At 39.8% G+C, this 23,277-nt stretch overlaps 1 protein-coding gene across 1 annotated transcript in view; it reads right to left on the bottom strand.

Moving 5' to 3' along the window:
• MBOAT1 (membrane bound O-acyltransferase domain containing 1) overlaps positions 1-23,277 on the bottom strand; it is a 102,893-nt gene that overhangs the window by 4,256 nt on the left and 75,360 nt on the right. Inside the window, exons 9-12 of the mRNA XM_028513889.2 lie at positions 19,657-19,760; positions 17,369-17,433; positions 15,259-15,391; positions 11,980-12,131 (exon numbers count right to left, since the gene is read on the bottom strand). Of these exons, the coding sequence (XP_028369690.2) occupies positions 11,980-12,131; positions 15,259-15,391; positions 17,369-17,433; positions 19,657-19,760 (454 nt within the window). The remainder of the gene's footprint in view (positions 1-11,979; positions 12,132-15,258; positions 15,392-17,368; positions 17,434-19,656; positions 19,761-23,277) is intronic.

The following is a 23,277-nucleotide window of genomic DNA, read 5'->3' as shown; positions in this document are numbered from 1 at the left end:
TGACACATCAGCAACTCAGATTCACACCCCCTGGCTTAGGCAAGTTCCACATGGGGGCCCTTTCTTTTCTTCAGACACCCCGCTGGTCCACAGTGACAGAGCTTTTGAATGCAGTGATAAAAACATCAATATTTTCCTCCTGGGTGGCATGGCTCAGTGGATTGAGCACAGGCTACGAACCAAAGCATCGCAGGTTCGATTCCCAGCCAGAGCACATGCCTGGGTTGCAGGCCACGGCCCCCAGCAACCGTACATTGATGTTTCTCTCTCTCTCTTTCTCCCTTCCTTCCCTCTCTAAAAATAAATTAAAAAATCAATATTTTGTTCTTAAAACATTGACAGTTTTATTCTCATAAAGTCTGGGTTCTTCATATATTGTACCTTAAACAAGTTTGTTTCAATGCTCCCATGCACACCAAGAGCTAATGAAAAGGAGCAGCTCAAATAAATGATGCTATCAAAACTTCCTGAGGACAATGGTTAATGAGTCCCCTGATATCACCTCCCATGAGAAAAATCTGCTCAAAGGGTACATACTTATCCATATAGACAAGGCAGCTGACATAATTATTAAAACTGTGCCTCACTGGGCGGGCATTCTGTGTCACCTCTCAAAGCTGGCTTCCCATTTCTCTTCAGTGCCATATATTTTATTTTTTCTTACTTTTCAACTACAGTTGATGTGCATATTAGTTTCAGGTGTAAAACAGTGATCAGACACTTATATAACCTAAAAAGTGATCAATCCAATAAGTCTAGTTCCATTCAGACACTATACATAGTTATTACAATATTATCAATTATATTCCCTGTGCTATACTCTTCATCCCCATGACTATGTTTATACTTGGCAATTTGCACTTCTTCATCCTTTCGCCCACTCCCTCAACACCCACTCTAATCTGCTAATCACCAGTTCTCTGAATCTATGAGTTTATTTCTGTTTTGTTCATTTTTTTTTAGATCCCACATATAAGTGAAATCATATGGTATTTGTCTTTCTCTGTATGACTTATTTCACTTAGCAAAATACCCTCTGAGTCCACCCATGTTGTCACAAATGGCAAGGTTTCACTCTTTTTTGTGGGTAATACTACATTGTGTTATGTATCACACTTCTTTACCATTCATCTACCGATAGACTTAGGTTGCTTCCATATCTTGACTATTATAAATAGCACTGAAATGAACATAGGAGTGCATAAATCTCTTCAAAATATTATTTCAAATTTCTTCAAATACCCTAAACTGCAATTGCTGGGTCATATGGTAATCCCATTTTTAATTTTTGAAAAAAAAAAACAAAAACCCTCCATACTGTTTTCCATAGGGGTGCACCAATCTATATTCCCACCAATGAGGATTTATTTTTCTCCATATTCTCACCAACACTTGTTGTTTGTTCATTTATTGACAATAGCCATTCTGACAGGTATGGAGTGGTATCTCATTGTGGTTTTGATTTGCATTTCTCTGATTAGTGATATTGAGCATCTTTTCATATGCCTCTGGGCCCTCTGTATGTCCTGTTTAGAGAAATGTCTATGCAGGTCCTTTGCCCATTTTTTTTTAAATTGGGTTGTTTGGGGAGTTTTCTTGGTATTGAGTTGTATCATTTCCTTATATATAGGGTCTGGCAGAAGTAATGCCTGCTTGAGTGTGGTTGGTAGGGTAAAAATATGGGTGTAATAATTTATAGCTTGAATTTGAACATTTCACCTAAAATGTAATATGATGTGCTTGATTGTGATATTGTTATGCTACAGAATTACATGCTTATAAATTTGTAATTAAAGACTTTGTAGTCCTGGTTAGTGTAGCCCAGTGGATTGAGCACCAACCTGCAGAACAAAGGGTTGGTGGTTTGATTCCCAATCAGGGTACACGCCTGGGTTGCAGGCCAGGTCCCCAGTTGGGGGGTGTGTGAAAGGCAACCACACATTGATGTTTCTCATCTTTTTCTCCTTCCCTTTCCCTCTCTCTAAAAATAAATAAAATCTTAAAAAAAAAATCCCTTTCTGAAAAAAAAAAAGACTTTGTAATAATAGCGGGGCATTATTTTTGCCAGACCCTGTATTTTCTATATGAACCCCTTTTTGAATGTATCACTGGCAGATATCTTCTCCCATTCAGTAGGTTGTCTTTTCTTTTTCTAATTCCCCCTGCTATTCAAGTTTTTAGTGATGTAATCCCACTTGTTTTTTTTTTCCTTGCCCAAGGAGACATCATCAAGATAAATATTACTAAGAGCAATGTCAGAGCATTTACTGCCTATGTTTTCTTCTAGGATTTTTATGGTTTCGTGTCTTACATTTTAGTTTTAAATACATTTTCAGTTTATTCCCATATATAGTGTAAGAAACAGACCCAGTTTCTTTTGCATGTGTCTCTCCAGATTTCCCAATACCATTTATTGAAGAGACTGTCTTCACCACATTGTGTATTCTGGCCTCCTTTGTCATAGATTAATTGACCATATGGGCAAGGGCTTATTTCTAGGCTCTGTATGTTGTTTTGTTGTCCTGTGTAGGCGTTTATGCCAGTACCATGCTAATATGTACACTTAGCCCTGCAGTACAGTTTAATATTGGGTAGCATGCTACCTCCAATATTGTTCTTTTATCTCAAGATTGCTTTAGCTCTTCGGGGTCTTTTGTGGTTTCATATACATTTTAGATTTATTTATTCTAGTTCTGTAAAAAATGCCACTGGTTTTTTGATAGAGATTGCATTAAACCCATCAATTGCTTTCAGTGGTATGGACATTTTCAGATTGTTAATTTTCCCCATGCATGAGCATGGTATATCTATCTGTCCACTTATTTGTATCTTCTTCAATGTCTTACGGTTTTCCTAAGTCTTTTTGATGCAATTATAAATGGAATTGTTTTTTAAATTTCTGATAGTTCATTATTGCTGTATAAAAATGCAACCAATTTCTAAATATTAATTTTTGTATCTTGCTCCTTTACTAAATTCATGTAGCAGTTCTAGTTTTGGGGGGTATTTTTAGGGTTCTCTATATAGTAGCTTTACAAAAGTAGCTTTACAGTTGTGAGTATGCAAAACAGAATTTATTTTTGTATTATTTATTGTTGTGTCCTTTTCCATATGAATAACTATAAACCCATTTTTTCCCACCCTGTAGTATCATGTCATCTGCAAATAATGACAGTTTTACTTCTTCCTTTCCGATTTGGATGCCTTTCATTCATTCCTCTCCCCGCCCCATCTGATAAATGTGGCCAGGACTTCCAATGCTATGTTGAAAAAAGTGGCAAAAGTGGGCATCCTTGTCTTGTTCCTGATCTTAAAGAAAAAGCTTTCAGCTTTTCACTGTTGAATATGTCAGCTGTGAATTTGTCATACAGTTTTTTGTATGTTACGGTATGTTCCTTGAATCCCCACTTTGCTTTTTTATTCACCTGATATGATCATATGATTTTTATCCTTCATTATGTGTATGTGATGTCTCGCATTAAGTGATTTGCATTGCTAAACCAACCTTGCATCCTAGGGATTTGTCCCTACACTCAATCATAGTGTGTAATATTTTTAATGGACTGCTGAACTTGGTTTGTTCGTATTTTGTTGAGGATTTTGCCTCTATGTGAATTACGCATCAACAAAAGTCCTATGGAGTCTAGCTAAAGTTCTGCAATTTTATTTCTTTTCAAAGGGCCTGCTCTTGGTTCAGTGACCTTTCTTGATGTTTAGACTCTATTTTATTTCCACTTGATCTTTATTACTTCCTTCTATTTACTTTGGGTTGTGTTCATTCTTGCTTTCCCAGTTCCTGTAGGTGAATGATTAGATTGTTTATTTGATATTCTCTCGTTTCTTGATATAGGCCTGTATTGCTACAAAACCCCTCTTAGAGCTGCTCTGGCTGTATCCAACAGCTTTGGGGTCATTGTGTTTTTACTTTCATTTTCTCAAATTTATTGAGACTTGTTTTGAGCCTAACATGTGGTCTGTCCAAGAAAATGTTCCATGGGCACTTAAAAGAATGTATCTTCTTCTGCTCTGGGGTGAAGTATCCTGAAAATATCAATTAAGTCCATCTGGTCTCATGTGTCCTTTAAGGCCACTGTTTCCTTGTTGATACTCTGGATGATCTATTAATATACTGATGTCAATGATGTGTTAACATCCCCTACTATGACTGTATTACTGCCGATTTCTCTATGTTCATCAACATTTGCTTCATAATTTAGGTGCTCCTACGTGGGGAGCACAGATGTTTACAAGAGTTATATCCTCTTGTTGGATTGGCCCCTGTATCACTATGAAATGCCTGCCCCTCTTTGTCTCTTGTTACAGCCCTTAATTTGATGTCTACTTCGCCTGATATATGCATTGCTACCTCAGCTCTTTTTCTTTTGTCATGAAATATCTTCTTTCATTGCTTTACTTTCAGTCTGTGTGTGTGTGTTTTGAGCTAAAGTGGATCTCTTATAGGCACCAGTGTATGGGCCTTTTTTTATCCATTTTGCCACCTTATGTGTTTTTAGTGTAGCATTTAGTTCATTTACATTTAAACTAATTATTGATAGGTATTAGTTATTGACACTTTTTTTATTGTTTTTGTAGTTCTCCCCTATACCTTTCATATTCTCTTGCTCTCTTGTGTTGACTCTCTCTAGTGCTATGTTTAAATTCATTTCTCTATTTCTTGTGTACCTATTGTAAATTTTTTATTTTTGGTTACCATGTGGTTCCTATAAGCTAACTTATATTTATAACAATCAATTTTAAGTTGATGGCCACTTATGTTCGAACACATTGTAAAATCACTAAAGTTTTTACCACCCCACCTACATTTGTGTTTTTGTCATTATTTTTACTTTTGTTTATGTGTTTGTGTGTATCTCTTAATTTATTGTTATAATTACACATGATTTTCCCACTTTTGCCTTTTATCCTTTGAAATAACTTTATAGTTGATTGATCCACTGCTTTACTGTTTGCCTTTGTGAGAATTTTTTTCTCTCCTGTATTGCCTTATTCATATTTTTAATCTTATCTTTTCTACTTAAAAAAAATCCCCTTTATCATTTCTTGTAAAACTGATTTATTGGTGATAAACTTCTTTAGCATTTTCTTGTCTGGGAATCTCCTTATCTCCTTCAATTCTAAATGACAGCCTCCCTGGAAGGAGTTATTTTGGTTTTAGGTCTTAGCTTTTCATCACTTTGTATATTTGGTGCCACTTCCTTCTAGCCTGAAATATTTTCATCGAGAAAACAGTTGATAGTCTTTTGGGAGCTCCCTTGTACATAACCTGCTGCTTTTCTCTGTTGCTTTTAAGATTGTCTTTAACATTTGGCATTTTAATTATGATGTGTCTTGATGTGAGCCGCTATGAGTCTATTTTGTATGGGACTCTCTACATTCCCTGGATTTATATATCTATTTCCTTCATGAGGTTAGGGAAGTTTTCAGTCATTATTTCTTCAAATATATTTTCAATCCCTTGCTCTCTTTCTTCTCCTGTGGTACCCCTATAATGTGAGTGTTGTTATGGTTGATGTTATCCTGGTGGTCCCTTAAAACTATCTTCACTTTTCTTTTCTTTTTACTGTTCTGATTGCTTATTTTCTGCTACCTTGGCTTCCAGATCCTCTGCTTCATCTAATCTGCTACTGATTCCCTCTAAAGTATTCATTTCAAACTGAGTCTTTTGTGTTTTCTGTCTTTTTGTTGAAGTTCTCACTGAGTTCACCTGCCTCCCCTAAGTTAACTGAGCATCTTATAAGCACTGTTTTTTTAACTCTGTATATTGCAGATTGCTTGCCTCCATTTTATTTAGTTATTTTTTTCTGGTATTTTGTCCTCTCCTTTCATTTGGAACATGGTTCTTTGTCTCCTCATTTTGGCTGACTCCATGTGTTAGGTAGACTGGCTATATCACTCAGTCTTCGCAGAGTGGCCTTAGGTAGTAGGTATCCCTATTGTCCGATGGCACAGTCTTCATTGTCATGTGAGCCACATGCTCCAGAGGTGTCCCCCTTGTGTGTGCTCTTCTATTGTTGAGCTTGGATTGCTGTGGCACATCAGTGAATGGGAATGACCCTCAGGCTGGTGGGCTCTGAGTGCCGGCCATGACTACAGTACACAAGTTGTTATGCAGAGACTGACTGCGTGGAACAGGAGCAACTTTAGTGGGGCTCTGGTGCCAGTTGAGTCTGACCTTCACATATGTCATTTGTGGAGTTGGTTGGGTGGTGCTCACATGTGGTCTCAAGCTGGCCACCAGCTGTGTTGGTTCCAGAGCCTTTTATGAGGGGCTCTGGTACAGGCCAAGTCAGCTACTATTTGTGCCCAAGTTGGGGCTGCCTTTTGGGAGATAGAATTGGCCTGCAGTTGGCTGCTGCTTATGCTAGGCCAGAGGAACTTAGTGTAGAAACTACTCTTTGAACTGAGATCAACTTGTACTAGTACTGGGCTTGGACCCTTTGGAAAACACCGTCATGTGAGCTAAGGCCAGCTGCCTCTTGTGCCAGGCTTGTGCCAGGCATTAGCTGACACTATGTTCCAAGCCAACATTGGCCGCAGCTTATGCTAGGCTTGAGACCGTCTGATGGGAGTTACAATGGAAGTTGAGACCAACTCTGCTGGTTTCAGGCTTGGGGTGCTTAACAAGGTGTACAGGGCACACCGAGGCAAACCCCTACTTCTTTTGGGTTTGTGGACTTTTGAGAGATTTTAGGAAAGTCAATGTCAGGAACTGAGGCAGTCCACTCCTATGGAAAAGCCACTGGAAGAGGCTCAGACTAGGCATGCAAACTGCGTAGATCGAGGTCTCAGGGAATCATCAGGGCAGGGCAAACAGTGTTAGCCACATTAATAAAGAGCTCAGATTTGGTACCCACCTGCACTAGGCCAGCTGGGTGGTAAAAGGGGAACTCTACAAGTCAACATGGCACCTGCCAGTACTTCTATTCCTGGAGAGAGCTACCCTTCCAGCCCTCGCTCTGAAGCTTGTCAATTCAGTTCTCCCACTGTATGTCCCTGGTGTGTTTCAAGTTGCTGCCCTGCACTGGCATGAAGAGCAAGTGAGTCTGAGTGAGTGAGTCCATGCATGGGACCCTCAAGAGGAATACCTGGGACTCCGGCAGGCCACCATCTCACTCAGATGCAGTCCCCACTGGTTTTCACAGTCAGATGTCATGGGGACTCCTTTCCTGGCACTGGTCTCCTGACTGGGTCATCTGGTCCCCTCGCTCCTCAGCAAGGACCTCCACAGCTGAGATATCCATCCTGATTCTTAACTGCCACACCATGTGTGTGGGACCTGCCCATTCCACATCTCTGCTCCCCCTGCCAGTCTCCTAGTGGCTTTTTATATCCTTATTTATGAGACTTCTGTTCAACTAGTCTTCAATTGGTTCTCAGTGATGGTGGTTCTATAATTTAGTTGTCATTTTGATGGGGTCGTGGGAGGGGATGGGCACAGCATTTACCTACTTTACCATCTTAACCAGAAGTCTTCAGAAGAGTAACAGTAATGTAACCAGAGGACGGATGAAGACCCACAGGAAGTGGCCATCTGATGTACTGTGTAAATCAGGACATCACTGAGAGTGAGAAAGAGCTCCACAGATAAGCACGCTGGCTCAACAAGTGTAAACTGGGACTCTCAGAGGCACGCCCTACACATAGACATGGTAACTCCAGCTTTCAAAGTCTGCTCACCTAAAATACACTTTATTCTTGCATTTTACCTTAATTATATATATGTGGCCAAATGTACACTGGAGCAATTACATTAAAACCAAATATTTTGGTAATAAAGAGAAAAAAAATTTCAGTCCCCTAGTGAAGTTTACTGACTTATTCTGACATTCTATATTTCTCTAAAATTTTAAAGAGTACTTCATCTTTTTATTATCGAAAAGCTCAACTAACATTTATTGGCAGGCTAGGAAGTGAACTAAGTACTCCAGATACATAGACGAATAAGGCATTGTTCCTGCACTCTACCACAATTTCTACACAAATTCTAACATTCTTACATGCTGAATTTTAAAAAGTGTTATTTAGTTGTGTGAAAATTTGTTTTACACAACTGTTTCATATAATGGTTCTGTTATGGACTGAATGCTTGTTTTCCCTAAGAATTCATGTTGAAGCCCTAACTCCCAATGTGAGAGTACAGTATTTGGAGGAGCGGCCTTTGGGACCTAATATGGTTTAAATGAGGCCATTAGAATAGAGCCCCCATGACAGGGTTAGTGCCTGTCTATGAAGAGAAAGAAACCAAAGTATTTGCAAACTCTGTGTCTCTTTCTTCTTTCTTTCTCTTCTCTTCTCTTCTCTTCTCTTCTCTTCTCTTCTCTTCTCTTCTCTTCTCTTCTGTCTTTTTGACTCAGGCTGTCTTGGCCTTTGTCTCTTCTTCATTGTCTCTCAGTTCTTGTTTCTCCTCCCTCCTGCTCTCCTTTTCCCTGTTTCTCTATACATCTTTTCCTCCTTCTCCTTCTGTCTCTCTCCATGATGCCCTCCCTGTCTCTTGTTCCCTCTCCCTCTGCCATATGAGGACACAGTGAGAAGGCAGCCTTCTGCAAGCCAGGAGAACAGCTCTCACCAAGTATGAAACATACATGTCTTGTTTAGGTAATCCAGTCCATAGTATTCAGTCATAGCAGCCCTGACTGACTAAGGCAGGTTCTTTCATGATATAGCAGCCCCCCTCTCCTTGTTCTAGAAATTCAGTTACTCAAGATCTACGGTGACCTGAAAATATTAAATGGAAAATTGCAGAAATGAATAATTCATGAATTTTAAACTGCACACTGTTCTGAGCAGTGTGATGAAATCTTGGCCATCCCACTCCGTCCTGCCTGGGCTGTGATGCACACCTTTGTCCAGAGTTTCCACACTCCAGACACTCCCTGCAGGTGAGTAGCCTTCTTAGTGTCAGATTGACTGTCAGTATTGCAGCGCTTGTGTTCAGGTCACCCTTATGATACCTAATAATGGCCCCAAAGCACAAGTGTGTGATTCTAATCATTCCAATATGCCTAAGAAAAGCTGTAAAGTGCTTCCTTTAAGTGAAAAGTTATGTATATACAGGGGGAAAACATAGTATATACAGGGTTTGGTGCTACCCATGGTTTCAGGCATCCTCTTGGGGTCTTGGAAGGTATCCCTTGTAGATAAAGGGGGACTACCGTACATTTAAGAGTTCAGTTAGGGCTCATTTACAAGTTAAAGAAAATAATTAGACTGAGAAATTTTAAAGTGGAGACTTGAAGTCACTAGAGTTTGAAAACTGACCAGACATAAAAATGAAACAAATCAGAAATTTAAATGTTAAGCAGTGAAGGATATACTGAGAAATGGATGCACATAAAACTGGTTTGCTGCCAGTTACCGAAATTAGCCCAAGGCAGGAAAAGATCTGGAATGCAACCAGACCCACCTCTGCTAAGACCATGCAGTTTAACAACTTTTACCAGATACAGTGATTCTCTTAAAAGATTCTGAAAACGCTTTTTGGAGACACACTCTATAATAGCTGTTGACACTATGTGGCTGCTTAAATTCAAATTAACTAAAACTAGACGAAATGAACATTTCAGTTCCACAGTCACACTAGGCAGGTTTCCAGTGCTCAACAGCCATGTGCTGGTGGCTGATGCACTGGACAGCAGTTCTGCTGCTGTAAAAGCTTCTATCAAACAGCTGATCTAGATAAGGAATTTAAACTATATATAGAAGCATACCTCAGAGACATTGTGGGTTCAGTTTGTACCACTGCAGTAAGTAAATATTTCCATCAAGTAAGTCACACACATTCTTTATTTCCCACTGCATTTAAAAGTTATATTTATACTATACTGTAGTAAACTCAGTATGCAACATTATGTCTAAAAAATAATGTATGTACCTTAATTTAAATATACTTTGACTATCATCTGAACCTTCAGAGAGTCATAATTTCTGCCAGTAGAGGGTCTTATCTTCAATTTATAAAATATGCAATATCTGAGAAGCACAATTAAATGAGGTATGTGTGTGTGAGCAACTGTAATAATAAGGTAACACATTAGGCTGAAACAAGATAACACATTAGGCTGAATCATCTGAATTCACAAAATTAACAGAAATGTCAATTTTGCCCCAAACAAAGGTGTTTTTGTCCTAATGCTCTACACTGGTTTTAAACAGAAATGGAAATCTACTTGAGAGTCATCTGGATTAATAACTCTTTAATTCTCACCCTAGAGCCCTGCCTCAGTGTAGGAATTAGCAAACTTTAGTTGGTTCAATGCATGTCATCCCAAATAAATCACCGCTTAGTGGGATCCCTAAGCAGTAATTTTCTTCCAAAGTAACTTCTCCTTAAAGAAATTTTTAATAACTGTATTATTTATCTTGCTGTTAAAAGAACTCTGGTCTAGCACTTACTTGCTGTGTAAGTTTTGTTAAGTTACCTCTGAGCCCCCACTTATAAACAGGGATACAACTACCTCTCTCTTCTCAGCTCATCACTTTCTACCTTGGGTCCTGGGTTCTGCACATCCTCATGTTTCTTGAGTCTTCAGTGTACACAGCCTTTGCCTATCACAAGGGGGCTTTTCCCTGCTGTTCCCCACATTTAGAGCACAGCTCGCAGTGCTCCACCTCACCCACCACCCTCACACGTGCTGTGCCCGCCTCACTCTTACTGTGCAGCTTTCAGGCCTTAGCTCAAATGCCACTTCTTCCTAAAAGCCACCCTTGAGGCCCCGTCTGAGTCAAATTCCTGTTACCTGCTCTCTCAGATCTTTGTACCACTCGCTCAGAGTATGTGAGATCTTGTTTCCAACAAACTGTCCTCTAGAAAAATATGTATATTAGTAAAAACCAACTCAACTTCCATATTATACTGACATAACTCCTATGATCTAATATGTATTATAGAAACAAATTTTATTGATGAGTGTATATAGCTCGCTCTACCTTCTTTTCCTATAACCTGAAAAAAGCCATCCTGTGCAGCTACTGTGAACAGAAGTGTCTTTGGTCATTCCTGACCAATGAATCAACTATAGGAAATCCCCAACCTACAAATAAGGTATGTTTGCATTCCTTATTTCTAAGTTACTTTTCTGACCATTGCTATGATCCAAAGTTTATGAAACTGTATTATATAATGTGTAAGCCATTAGATAATATAAATTAGCATTACTGAAAACAGACTGTATGCCAGGCACAGGCTGTGAGCCCTTTCCACATCTGCCTCGTTCAGTTCTAACAAATGTGCTTTGAGATGGTTTCTATTCTTAGCCTCATTTTAGAGTTGAAGAAATAAAAGGCAAAAAAGGTCAGTAACTTGCCAGAGGTCATATAACTGGTTTGAAGAGTGAAAAAATTTGACTAATTCAACGTAAGAGTGAAACAATGAGAGTAAGCAAGAATAGGTCTGCAGTTCAGCTGGAGCACTGGCATTTGAATATAAGGACCTACACCCTTCCCCTGAAGACCTCTTGGCTCTTGTGTGAACCTCCCCCTCCACCACGTGCAACTGGCCATGCAAATCCTCAGGCCCATCCACCAGAACTGCCACCTCTGTAGGACACAGAGGTCTCCTGCAGAACCCCCAAGTCAGCTGTCCCCAGCAGTGGGCAGAGCCCCCCACATCTCCCCACTTCAGTCCTTATCTCAGAATGGCCCACAGACTCCAACATAACCTAATCCTGGGAAAAGAGGCGAGGGCAGCAAATTCACCTGCTGAGTTTGTAATTCAGACCTGCGCCTTCGAAATTTACTGCTTTTAAGCACCCCTTAATTATACTATGGACAGCTGAAGGGCTTCCCGTCAATTCTGCTCATGCGTGTTAGTATCTCTGGACCTAAGTCTTTCTATGGACATTTTTACATTGAAGCCAAATTTAGAAATAGTATTGGTTGATCCCATTTACCAACTCCTAAGTCAAACCCAGAGAACATATACAAGTTTCCTGAACAGCAACTGAGAACAATGGAACTTACTTGTATAAACTGATGGTTGGTTCAACTGCCAACATCACGAAGGGCGCCACTGTGTACGAGACGGCCAGCTGTGTGGCAGCCCAGGTGATGGCATCATAAACAACCTTGAGGACTTTTGAAGAAAGGAAGTAATGTCTATAGTTGTTCCTTACCTGCAAACCAAGGAAGGCAAAAGGGAGGGTAAAAAATAAAAGACAACTTCTACTCTGCAAGCAGGTATACTTTATGGACACAAAGGATCGAAACCACCTCAGTTCTGTTTTCAACTAAAATAGTACCATCGAGGTTTTTCTTATTGTGAAAACATACATGCTCACTGTAGAAAATTATTTAAAGAACTAAGCAAAAACAACTTTTTCTTTTTTAACATCTCCCAGAGAAAAGCACTGTTTACAAATTAGGCACATATCCTTCCAAGGCTTATTTTATTCATAGATATCCACACTTATATTTTCAATGGCATCAATATATTTTTAGTCTGTTTTTCATTTAATTAATATGTCATGAGGCTTTTTCCCCACATCACTAAGTATTAACCCCCAAAGCAATTTTAAATTATTTATGGAAAACTTAGCTTGTCTCCCAACCCCCTGCTACAGTAAACAATGCCATGAGGCTACCGTGGTAGATGAACATCTGCACTGTTTCCTAACTATCTTCTTTGAAGAACAGTAATAAAGTAATACTACCATTAATAATGATGAGAGCAGCTACCATTTTTTAAGTGCTCACTGCATGCCAAGCCTGTGCTGATGCTTTACCTGTAGCATCATGCTCACTATAGTTACATCAACATATCTGTTGATTCTCCCAACAAGCCTATCATGCAGGCATCATTATGTTCATTTGACAGACAAGGAAACTGAGAGACTCTTTGAAATGGAAAATGCTAGGTCAAAGGGTATACTCATTTGTAGGTGTTTTGACACATGTGACTAGATTTGCCTCTAGAAAGACACCTAATTTCCAGATCTAAGAAGCAAAGGCAGAGCTGAAACAGGCTGGCTTCTGGGTAGGTCAACCTTCAAAAGCAGGAAAGGCCTCCCTGGGCTGCCAGGAAGCTGACTCCTCTCCTCATCAGGAAAGAAACTGGAGGTCCATGCATGGAGGGTGGGGGGGAACGTGTGGGCAATGTAGGAAAGCATGTAGGAGATGATATTGGGGTGCCTGCTTGGGTCTAAGACACTTCATAACTGCTTGATTTCATTCTCAGTTCAGAAAAAAATGGAAATACCGTTCTATTAACCTTCTCCTCTCCATCCCTACCTTACTAATTTGTGAAAAATGTTTCTAAGCCACCCAGAAGAAATGCTTTACTTCAATCAATGCTGCTGGGCCAGTTGAGACCAACTAAACCAAAGATATTGTAAGAAATAATACTCTCAGTAGATTCTTGATAACAAACCAAACTCTAGCTCTTGTTTCTTAGTTTGTTGTGGCCTCTGTTTCTCAGTTTTCTTTCATAATTCAGGTAGGCACATAAATTGGAGGAAATAAAATATCCTCCCTGTTTCCTATGCATGAATAGATACATATATATTTTATTTTTCTTTTTTATTTATTTTTTAGGATAAATAGAATATTTTTTTATTTTATTTTAATTGTTGCAGTACAATTTTCTGTCTTCTACTCCCATCCTAGCCCAGCCCTCCTCCCTCCCATTTCCACCTGCCCCTAGTTTTTTATCCATGTGTCCTTTATACTTGTTCCTGTAAACCCATCCCCTTTTCCCCTGAAATTCCCTCCCCTCACCCCTCTGAACACTGTCAGTCTGTTCTCTATTTCAGTGTCTTTGGTTATATTTTGCTTGTTTCTTTGTTTTGTTGTTTAGGTTCCTGTTAAAGGTGAGATCATATGGTATTTGTCTTTCACCGCCTGGCTTATTTCACTCAGCATAATGCTTTCCGGTTCCATCCATGCTGTCGCAAAGGGTAGGAGATCCTTCTTTCTTTCTGCTGCATAGAATTCCATTGTGTAAATGTACCATAGTTTTTTGATCCATTCATTTACTGATGGGCACCTAGGTTGCTTCCAACAGTTGGCTATTGTAAATTGTATATTTTATTTTTAAAGTGTGCTCATCAGTATGAATAGCAATCAATTATCTAATGGGGGGAAGGGATTTCAGGAACAACTATAAAGGACACATGGACAAAACCAACAGGGGTGGAAGCAGGGGAGGGAAGTAGGGATGGCTGGGGTGGGGGGCAGTAGTGGTGGATAAATGTAGACAACTGTACTTCAATGATAATAAAATAATTTTTAAAAAAAGAAAAAAATAAATTATCCACCTTGTTTACAAATACATTCCAACATAACTTCATCTAACTAAACTAAAAGTTCTGCAGGGGGTCTCTTGTCTTGTTTACTACAGTAGCCTGGCACCTTGGACCCTGACTATACATAGTAGGACTCCTGGCACATTCAGAGAACAGATAAGTGAATAGCTATGCTGGGGCTCCAACATCCACATCCAAAATACAGCCCAACAAATGTCAGTAAAAGCTGTTGACATCTTAGTAAGAAAGGCCGCAATCATCATCAAAGACTGAATAAAATCAAATACAAAATTCTGTATTTGACAATTAGAGTACATTGAATTTTAATTACTTGTATACAAATTCATCTCGTTCTTTGAGGGAAGGCATATTTTTTATTCTTTTATTTTCCTGCTCTACAGCCAGCAAATAGTAGGAACAGTCTAGAACAAACTGCCCCCAAAACTTAGAGAACCAGACTTACAAATTTCACAAAGGATTTTACACAAACTAACTAATTGAATCATACATGAGAGGTTAGAGTGATCTCTAACAGAACACAGTTCTTGTGGCTGCAATTTTACCGGCTACTCAGAGGGTCTGTGAATTATTTCTAGACTTAGGATAATGAAATAAGAAATGAAGTTTAAGATAAATGAAGGCTTACAAAGACTACATTAATTACCAATCGTTGTCACTTTTGATTGGTAGACTGCATATCCTCACAGCCTTTAGTGATTAAAAATGTTTTCATCTTTTAAGTTATTAAACATTGTTCCTAAAATTGCTTTTGTTTCACAAACACCTTCTGTAAATATTATGAAGATAAAACGGTTAACCATTTTATGGTCACAAGTTCCTATATACCGAAGTATTTCTCTAATGGGAAGACTTCTGTTGTTTAATTCTTCAAAACATCACTCCCACCCCTCATCCCCTGTCTCCTAATAGGACTAAATGACAATGAACATACAGGTATCAGATTACTAAGGAAAAGACTCCACAACCAAAGCAAGCTTACCGTTCTGGCTGCTACTGTGACGAGGATTCCAGTCAGGAAGGTGAAATAGTAGCCCGGGTAGACCCCGTGCCACAGGGCAGACAGGATGAAGGTGAACACCGTGGGGTACCAGGGGACTCGCTCGTAGCACACTCTGTAAAGAGAGGCAGGTGTGACGAGCCACAGGTCAAGCACACCAGAAACTCCCAGCCACACTGGCATCTCTTTAAGTTAGACCCGCAGAAATCATGTGCTGCATTCCTGACGGCCTGCCTCAGCCTGCTCGGGGTCTCGCAGTGCAACCCAAGCATCCTGAACTTGAGTTCTCTGGAACACCACCAGATAGGTAATTCATGTTCAGTGTTCTAAGAAGTAGAAACTTTTAATGTCCACAGAACTAAATGACCTGGACCCCATCACCCTATAGCTAATAAAAATCCAAGTGCTCAGTCTCTGCCCAGCTCTTTTCACCAATGGCCTAAGCTACCAGGAATAATTTTGGATAAATAAGGCCATTGGCACCAACAATTCTGGAATCAGGACAAGGGTCTTTAGAAATGGATATTTTCATTTAGTCAAAATTAATTTACATTTTCAACCTAGTCCCTGTGCCATCTAACTAATCAACTCTGCGACCCTTTCCATCACTCAGGCCGTGACTCCAGCACAACATCAATGTGTCGGCTGTATGACCTTTCAGTTCTCACTTGCCTGTCAGGTGTCCATCCATGGATTTGCCTTAAGGTGGGATATTATGTGGATCTAAAAACTGTCAGCAAAATACCCTGGAGGTCTTTGGCTTCACTGTTGATTAGTAAAACAAACCGATAGGGGACTTTCTCCCAAATGGAGTCTAGGATTGCCATGGCACTGTAAGGAAGTGCTACACAGTTTACTAAAAGAACCCAAACAGAAAATAAACTGGAAACAGTCAACACCAGCCCTGCACTTCAACCCAAACTAAGGAGTGTGGCTCCCTGCACATAGGAAGAGAATGCATTTGGGGGGAAAAACAAAGGACTGCGACCCCATTTGCAATGTTTCTTTGAAAATGAGAACTAGTGTGTATGTGCACTTGTTACTTACCTTCTGTACCTTTTTTATAAATCAAGTATTTCATTTTCCAAAATGTATTTTTTAAATTTTTTTTCATTTTTTATGTGCACATATGTATGTTCAAATCATCTCAGAAGTCCGAATAGAGACTGTAGGACTCTTGGTACATTAGGATCACTCAAAATACACAAAGAGGGATTTATGCTAAAATTATTTGCAAAATTAACAGCAATAGTTATTAAGGGCAATTTTCCCAAAACTGAATGTTCAGATCAATTTCCAGACAACACTGTATGAGCTTACTTTGTCTCTTCTTTTACCCTAGTTTTCACCTAAGAAAAAGGCTACTTATCAAAAACAGAATCTAAAGCTTAGTATTTTTATGCTCTCCCTGCACTTATAGGACAGGAATATTTACTAGCTAGAGTCTGAAGGACAGCATATTATTCCCAGATAGCATATTATCAGTTCCATAATAAGCCATGTTTCTAATTTTGGAATGTGCAGGGAAACAGAAGTATCAACAAAAATGCAAAGTGTTGAAAGCATAAACATCTAAGGGGAGCTTTTAATGCTAGGAATAGATGTGGTGATCTTTAGTGACTGGACACTAACAGTGACCCCTCTGAGAGCTGATCTACAGATTCTCCTCTAGGCTAGTGGCAGCGCAGCCCGGAGGTGAAGGGTCGGCTCCACTGATCTTCTGCTTGGCCTCTCATCCATTACTCATCAGTTGTATGACTTTGGGCAAGTTACACAGCCTCTCCGTGCCTCACTTTGCTCATCTGCAAAGTGAGGATAATAACTACTGACATCTCATAGGGTTGATATGAGGTTTAAGGAGTGCCTGGTACACAGGAATGGCGGGATAAAGTGTTTGATACATTAAAAGCAATATTCTGTATTGTGACCTCAAGTCACTATATTTCTACTTTTTCACTTACAGGGCATAAATGTTCATACAAAACAACAGTGACCAATGACATTACTGCTGGCAGACTACTGCTGGTCAGTCAACACCTCCCATCGAAACACACCCCAGCGCCACGCGTAATGAGGTCACTTCTGTTCTTACCGCTTTAGCCAAGTAGCTGTCTGAATATTCCAGTTTCCTAGGTACATTTTGAAACTTGTAGCAGTCTAGAAAGAAGAAAATAACACCTAACATTAGCTTTAAAAATACCCCTAGTAATGGAAACTCCTCCCCAGAATTTCCCTGGCAGCAGATTCAATGTGCTATTTCAATAGAGACTCCTCAGTCAGGAGTATATCAGCTGTTCCACGGAATTCAGTCAAATTCTGATGTTTATAAGATTAACTAAAACTTGGCTTGCAAAGTCTCAATTTTTCTCAATTTATTTTCAAATTATAGGAAAACTGAAGGAATGTTTTGTGGGTTTTCCTTCTTCTCTGGTTTAAAAAAAATTGTTTAAGTCATCTGAATTTTAAAACTCAATACCCTAAAAGGGGATTTGTCATAGGAAAAGTTTCATCATGTGAATTTATGGTCTTTATGGAGATGACCTGAATTTAATTGTCATCGTTTCACCATGTGGCCATCTATAAACTAGGTCAGTCTTGTGAAGTTCTTCTACGAACAGCTGCATGTGTTCAAATGCTTCCTATTGTATCTAGAACAGTAAGATTTTATGCATGAAGGAATCACAATACAGAAAAGAAAACAAAGAAATATCACCAAAGTAAATCAATCACTGAGGAAGACACATTCCAAAATAAGCCATCAGTCAACAAGGTCTCCTCATTCAAAAATAAATGAAGTAATTAAGAGTCTTATTAAAGGCTGGTGGTAGAAAGCATGAAACATACATTCAAGAACCGGAATGCCTAATGATGGTAGAAAGTACAAGTGCCACTTTTTTTCTGTTTCAACCATAAGAAAATCTGAGATAGGTCACACACTGGACTAACATAATATTTTTGGAAAGAAGAGGAGAGATCATCGATAGATATTGATGATACACAGACAGAGCTTTTATTTCAAAACCCTAAGGAGTCCTATCTATCCATATCTTCTGTGGCTAACAAAATGTAATACACCCAGCATTAAGGAACCTTAACTAAATTGGACTTCCTTGGTTTTCTTCAGCTCCTTGCTCTACATCAACTCAATTAAAAATACAAACTTTCTCCTCCTTGTTTTCCTTTATAATAAATATATAACCTAATAAGTTAGCCCTTTCCCCGAACACATGCCCCCAGTGAAATGACTCTGACTTTTGGTGCACAGCTGAGGAGACTGGTGTGCCACTGAAGGTCAAGGGGAGCCACTATAAAGGACATTTACCCACAGCAGCCAGCAGTGGTTCAAGAGTATTGAGAGAAAAATTTTAGTAGAAAAGGGGATGGGCCATAACACATTTGTACTCTCCCTGACATCATCTGTATAGAAAAGAGGAGCCTGTAGATTATCTACACTGTTTTTCCAAAAATGAGAAAGGTTGTTCCGGAGGCTAGAACTCATCCATCTAAGATGAAGAGAGGCCTCAGGCATCAAGTAAGTGGAGGGTATCCACCATAGTGTCCACCTAACGTGGGTAGCAGATGGTTGGTCAGTCCCCGCACCCCTGGCTTCTTGCTCTCCATGAACATCCCCTTCTGCCCAGACTCTCCAATGGCACTCTGCCTCCCTGTGATGGCTGGAAAACTCCAACCAATCACAAACATGAGTCATCTGGCTGCACAGCCAACACTGTCTGCTGAGGACCATGCCCTTACTCCTAACCCACTGCAACAGCAAAGGGTCTGAGACTTGGTATTCCTATCAGCTCTGACTGTTGACAAGGCCAAGAGTGACGTGGCCCCAAGGAGACCATCTGTAGCAATGAAGACATATCAAGAACTGTGGTCCTAGAACAAAGCCAGCTAAAGAGAAGAAAAACCACACAGTTTCCAGTGGACTAAAGGCTGTGTGCCATGACAATCCTTCATAAACACAAATGTATTATCAGTGTTCCCAAAGGAAACACAGAGAGCACTTGCAATATTGAAATCTAAATACAGACACTTTCGGTCTGTGTTCTTGATTGAAGAGAGTAGAAGATGAACAAGAGAAAATGGCTTCTGTACTTTCTAGTAGAAAGAACAGGAATGTAAATAACAACAAGATTTTTCCTGGCTCCTTTTCGGATATTTTTGTGCTATTATTCCTTGAAACATTAAAACTATCACACAGTATCTTTTAAAAAGAAAAATATAAGGAGGAAAAATTTCGAAGATACAAAATGTGCAGGAGGCTGCTGGACCTGAATTTGCTGAGAGCAGCTTTTCCTTGGACACCATGCTCACAGCAAACAACTGCTTTATGCACTATGGCAGCTTCGTTCAGAAGCATGACAGACTCACCTCAATTTTCCAGATGTTTAGGTTAGAAAGCAGATCCCAAGAGAAATTTCCATTCTTATCCACTCCGCTGAACCCAAAGCCAGCTGCATTATTCACTGCATCAGCTATGGTTTTTAAAACAACACATTAGGATATGGAACAGAAGTCACATTGCCACTTTAAAATTTAGATACAATGTCTGTCTAGCTTTAAGATTGAGAGAGATGCAGTAGTTTCCTTGGAAAGGAAACCCCCCAAATTTAAAGCATCTGGTACTGCTGTGAATCTGAGAAGCATTTCTGGCTTTTTGTTGACCTCAATCTTTATTCATTTTTACCCATTCACTAGCATTTAGTGAGCACCTGCTAAGTAAGATGAGAGGCACTAGGTGCCTCACAGAATGCAACATGAAAAAAGGAGAGAAAGGAAGAACCAAAGCAAAGCAATATGGAGGATTTAGTGACCAGCTTGATATAAGAGGACAAAGGGGAAAAGGTTAAAGTGCACTCAAGCTCAGAAGCAGAGACCAGAAGAAACAAGAGACCCCACTAGGGTCCAAGAGCTGTCATTACAGATGGCAGGACCTGAACTGGGAAGACAGCACTAAGTCAGGAGACAGAGCTCTGAAGAGAAATGAGAGTTAATTCTGAATATATTAAGTACCACATGCCAGTTGGACCTGCCAAGGTGCAATTAGTAAAGTTTGGAATATGAGAAAAATGAGAAAGCTAGAGATGTGAATGTCGGACCAGCGGCCACAGAGGCCCCGTGTATACATGATACCAATGTTGTCCTTCCCATCCAGTCATTCTACAAGCTCCTGCTACCATATTTATTTGATGTCACTGAACTCTAAGAAAATGTCCTCCCGCAGTGAGTATACATTTCTAATCAATTCCTTAATGAAATGTTTTTATAAACAAATAGAGACTTGATGAAATCAATATACCTTTACTATGATAACCAAGAGGATAGTTTTCTCTTTTTATTTATCTTAAGTTCATTAATTATTTTTTAAAGAATATGCTGTAGTAAAACTAATGAAATCACAGCCCAGTAAAGTCTTAGATCTGGAGGAGATCTTAGAGAAAGCTTCCTTTGTTGTAGCTCTATTCCTTCTGCTTCTAGAATTCAAGCCCAACTCAAGATGGACTTCTGAAGGACTTCTCTAAAGAAAAACAGCCTGTTCTATGTTTGTCTCCTTCAGTTTTGGCATAGTTGATGATTTAACGTAGCTTATCTTATTCTTGGCTTCACTGTAAAATGATCTGGTTTCTTTTAGAAGAAAGGCTGAGAAGTGCTGAGTCCTGCTATGTCCTTCTCCCCAGCCAACTGGATCGAAGCTCAGTGGAAAGCAAAAACAAAGCAAGAGTGTGCCAGTTAAGGAACTAATAGGTCTAGCCCTGGCTGGTATGGCTCAGTGGGTTACGCACCGGCCTGTGAATCAAAGGGTCACTGGTTCAATTCCCAGCCAGGGCTCATGCCTGTGTTGCAGGCCGGGTTCCCAGATGGGGGTATCCATCAGTGTGAGGTTTCACACTGATGTTTCTCTCCCTCCTTTCCCCTCTCTCTAAAAATAAACAAATAAAATCTTTTAAAAAGAAGAAACTAATAGTTTTAAATGCGTGAGCACAAATTTGTGAATGACAGGAGATAAAACTACACTGGGAGAAGAAGGGCCCTTGACGTCGGTGTTGACAACTAAACACAGAGCTGGACTGACCGTGCTGGGCCCAGCATAGCAACCCCGGAATTCCTTCTCCACCTCCTGTCTCAGATCTGGTGCGTGCACACACACACACTTGCTATCTTTTAGGGTTCTATACATTACTTTACAGACATTCTCATTTAATGCTCCAAGTGGGTTCTGAAGGCAGATCCTCTGGGTTCCTATCTCTACTTCAGCAACAGAGTGAATGCACGGCCTTGGGAGAGACCTGTTCTCTTGAATATAAAATGGCTATAATAATGGCACCTATTTTAGAGGGATGTGGAAAGGATTAAAAGAGCACAGCCCTGGCCGGGTGGCTCAGATGGTTGCAATGTTATCCTGTCCACCAAATGGCTGTGGGTGAGAGTCCCCAGGGCACCTACAGGAGGCAACTGATCAATGTCCATCTGTCTGTCTCTACTCCCCCTTCCTCTCTCCCTAAAATCAATTTTTAAAAAACAATCCAAAACTGCCTTTACTTATATTATGCATGGCTCTAACATATTATTACAGATAAATTAATTTAAGCACATATATTTTAGTTTGTGATTTTAGAACACCTCCTGGGCTAAAGTTCAGTGTCACTAATTATTACTAATTAGTAGGGAAAAAAACAACCAGAATTGCACACTAAGTCCAAAGAAAATAGCTGTATTATTTCAATATAAACAGTAACTAGAACTAGGCTAACACAGTGCAGCTCAGCTGAGATTCATCAAGAGGCCAGCTTTAGGGATTAAATTTATAATCATGTATAATTAGTACATCAATTATATGTAAATGGTGTTTTAAGCAGCTGAATAAAAACAATTATTCAGTTAAGTAGTTTAAATATTCCCTGTTATACTATTCACTGCTTCGTTATTCATAAATACTACACAGGTTAATTGCAGACCAGCCAGCCCATGCAATCTAAACTGTAACAAACTTCAAATTGAGGCCATACAAATTAATGAAGTGTTTCTATGGAAGCTACCAAAAAAAAGATAAAAGGAAAAAAAGAAAAGAGCGAAGTCCACAGAGAAAGGGGTCCACAAAAAGGGGTTACTTCTATAGTCCAAATAGCTGGGGACACCCCCATTCCCTATGACACCTCCCCACTCAGACCCCGCCAGCACAACCCTTCTCGTGTTAGACTTTCCCTATAAGGCCGTGGAATGTCCTTTCTTTCCTCCTTAAATCAGGAGCTGATTTAGTCCAGAAGCCAGCCCCTAAACCCTGGGATACAAAACATGGGAGCAGAAGGGTGAGAGAGAGAAAGAGAAAAGGAGGGCAAGCAAGGAAGTATAAAGTAGTAAAGGGAGTGAGAGGTTGTCTCTCAACCACACACACACTCACTCTCACTCTCTCTCTCTCTCTCACTCATGTTAGAGCAAAGTGAAAATACTATTTCACACAGAAAAATAGCTTGGTGTCCCAAGCTTAGGTCCAACCATAATAGGTATAATGCCTACATACTAAGGAAATTATCTTTAAATAATAAAGCAACTGCAGAAGAAGGGGTAAGATACAAGGGAACTTCCCCAATGACCAGTCCACATTTGTCACCTCCTCACCTCCCCTGGGGACAGTCCGTGATGGGCTGTGCCAGCTGGCATGCGTGTCTGTGTCCCCATGGAGGGTGGCACTCTCGAGCACAGAGGAGATGTCCTACTTTTGAATGCCTTAGAGCACGGAACCTAGCACTCCACAAAAGCTCCTTGAATTAAACTGAATGTGACGACAGACAAAATTTCCTGCACTGAAAAATTTTTTAAAGCTCTAAGTCAGATCTGTCTGGCCAAATGTTACATAAATACTACTTTGGATCAAACTTATCCCTGAACAATTTGACCCTTAAAAACAATTTGGACTGAGAGCTGGGGAGAGGCTAGAATGGGGCGTTATTACTTAGCTTAATGGATGCAGAGTTCCTGTTTAGGTGGGTGTGG

Source organism: Phyllostomus discolor, chromosome 5 (genome assembly GCF_004126475.2).
Source record: "Phyllostomus discolor isolate MPI-MPIP mPhyDis1 chromosome 5, mPhyDis1.pri.v3, whole genome shotgun sequence".
NCBI lineage: Eukaryota > Metazoa > Chordata > Mammalia > Chiroptera > Phyllostomidae > Phyllostomus > Phyllostomus discolor.
The sequence above is the reverse complement of the archived record's forward strand: the minus strand, read 5'-3'. Positions and strand labels throughout refer to the sequence as shown.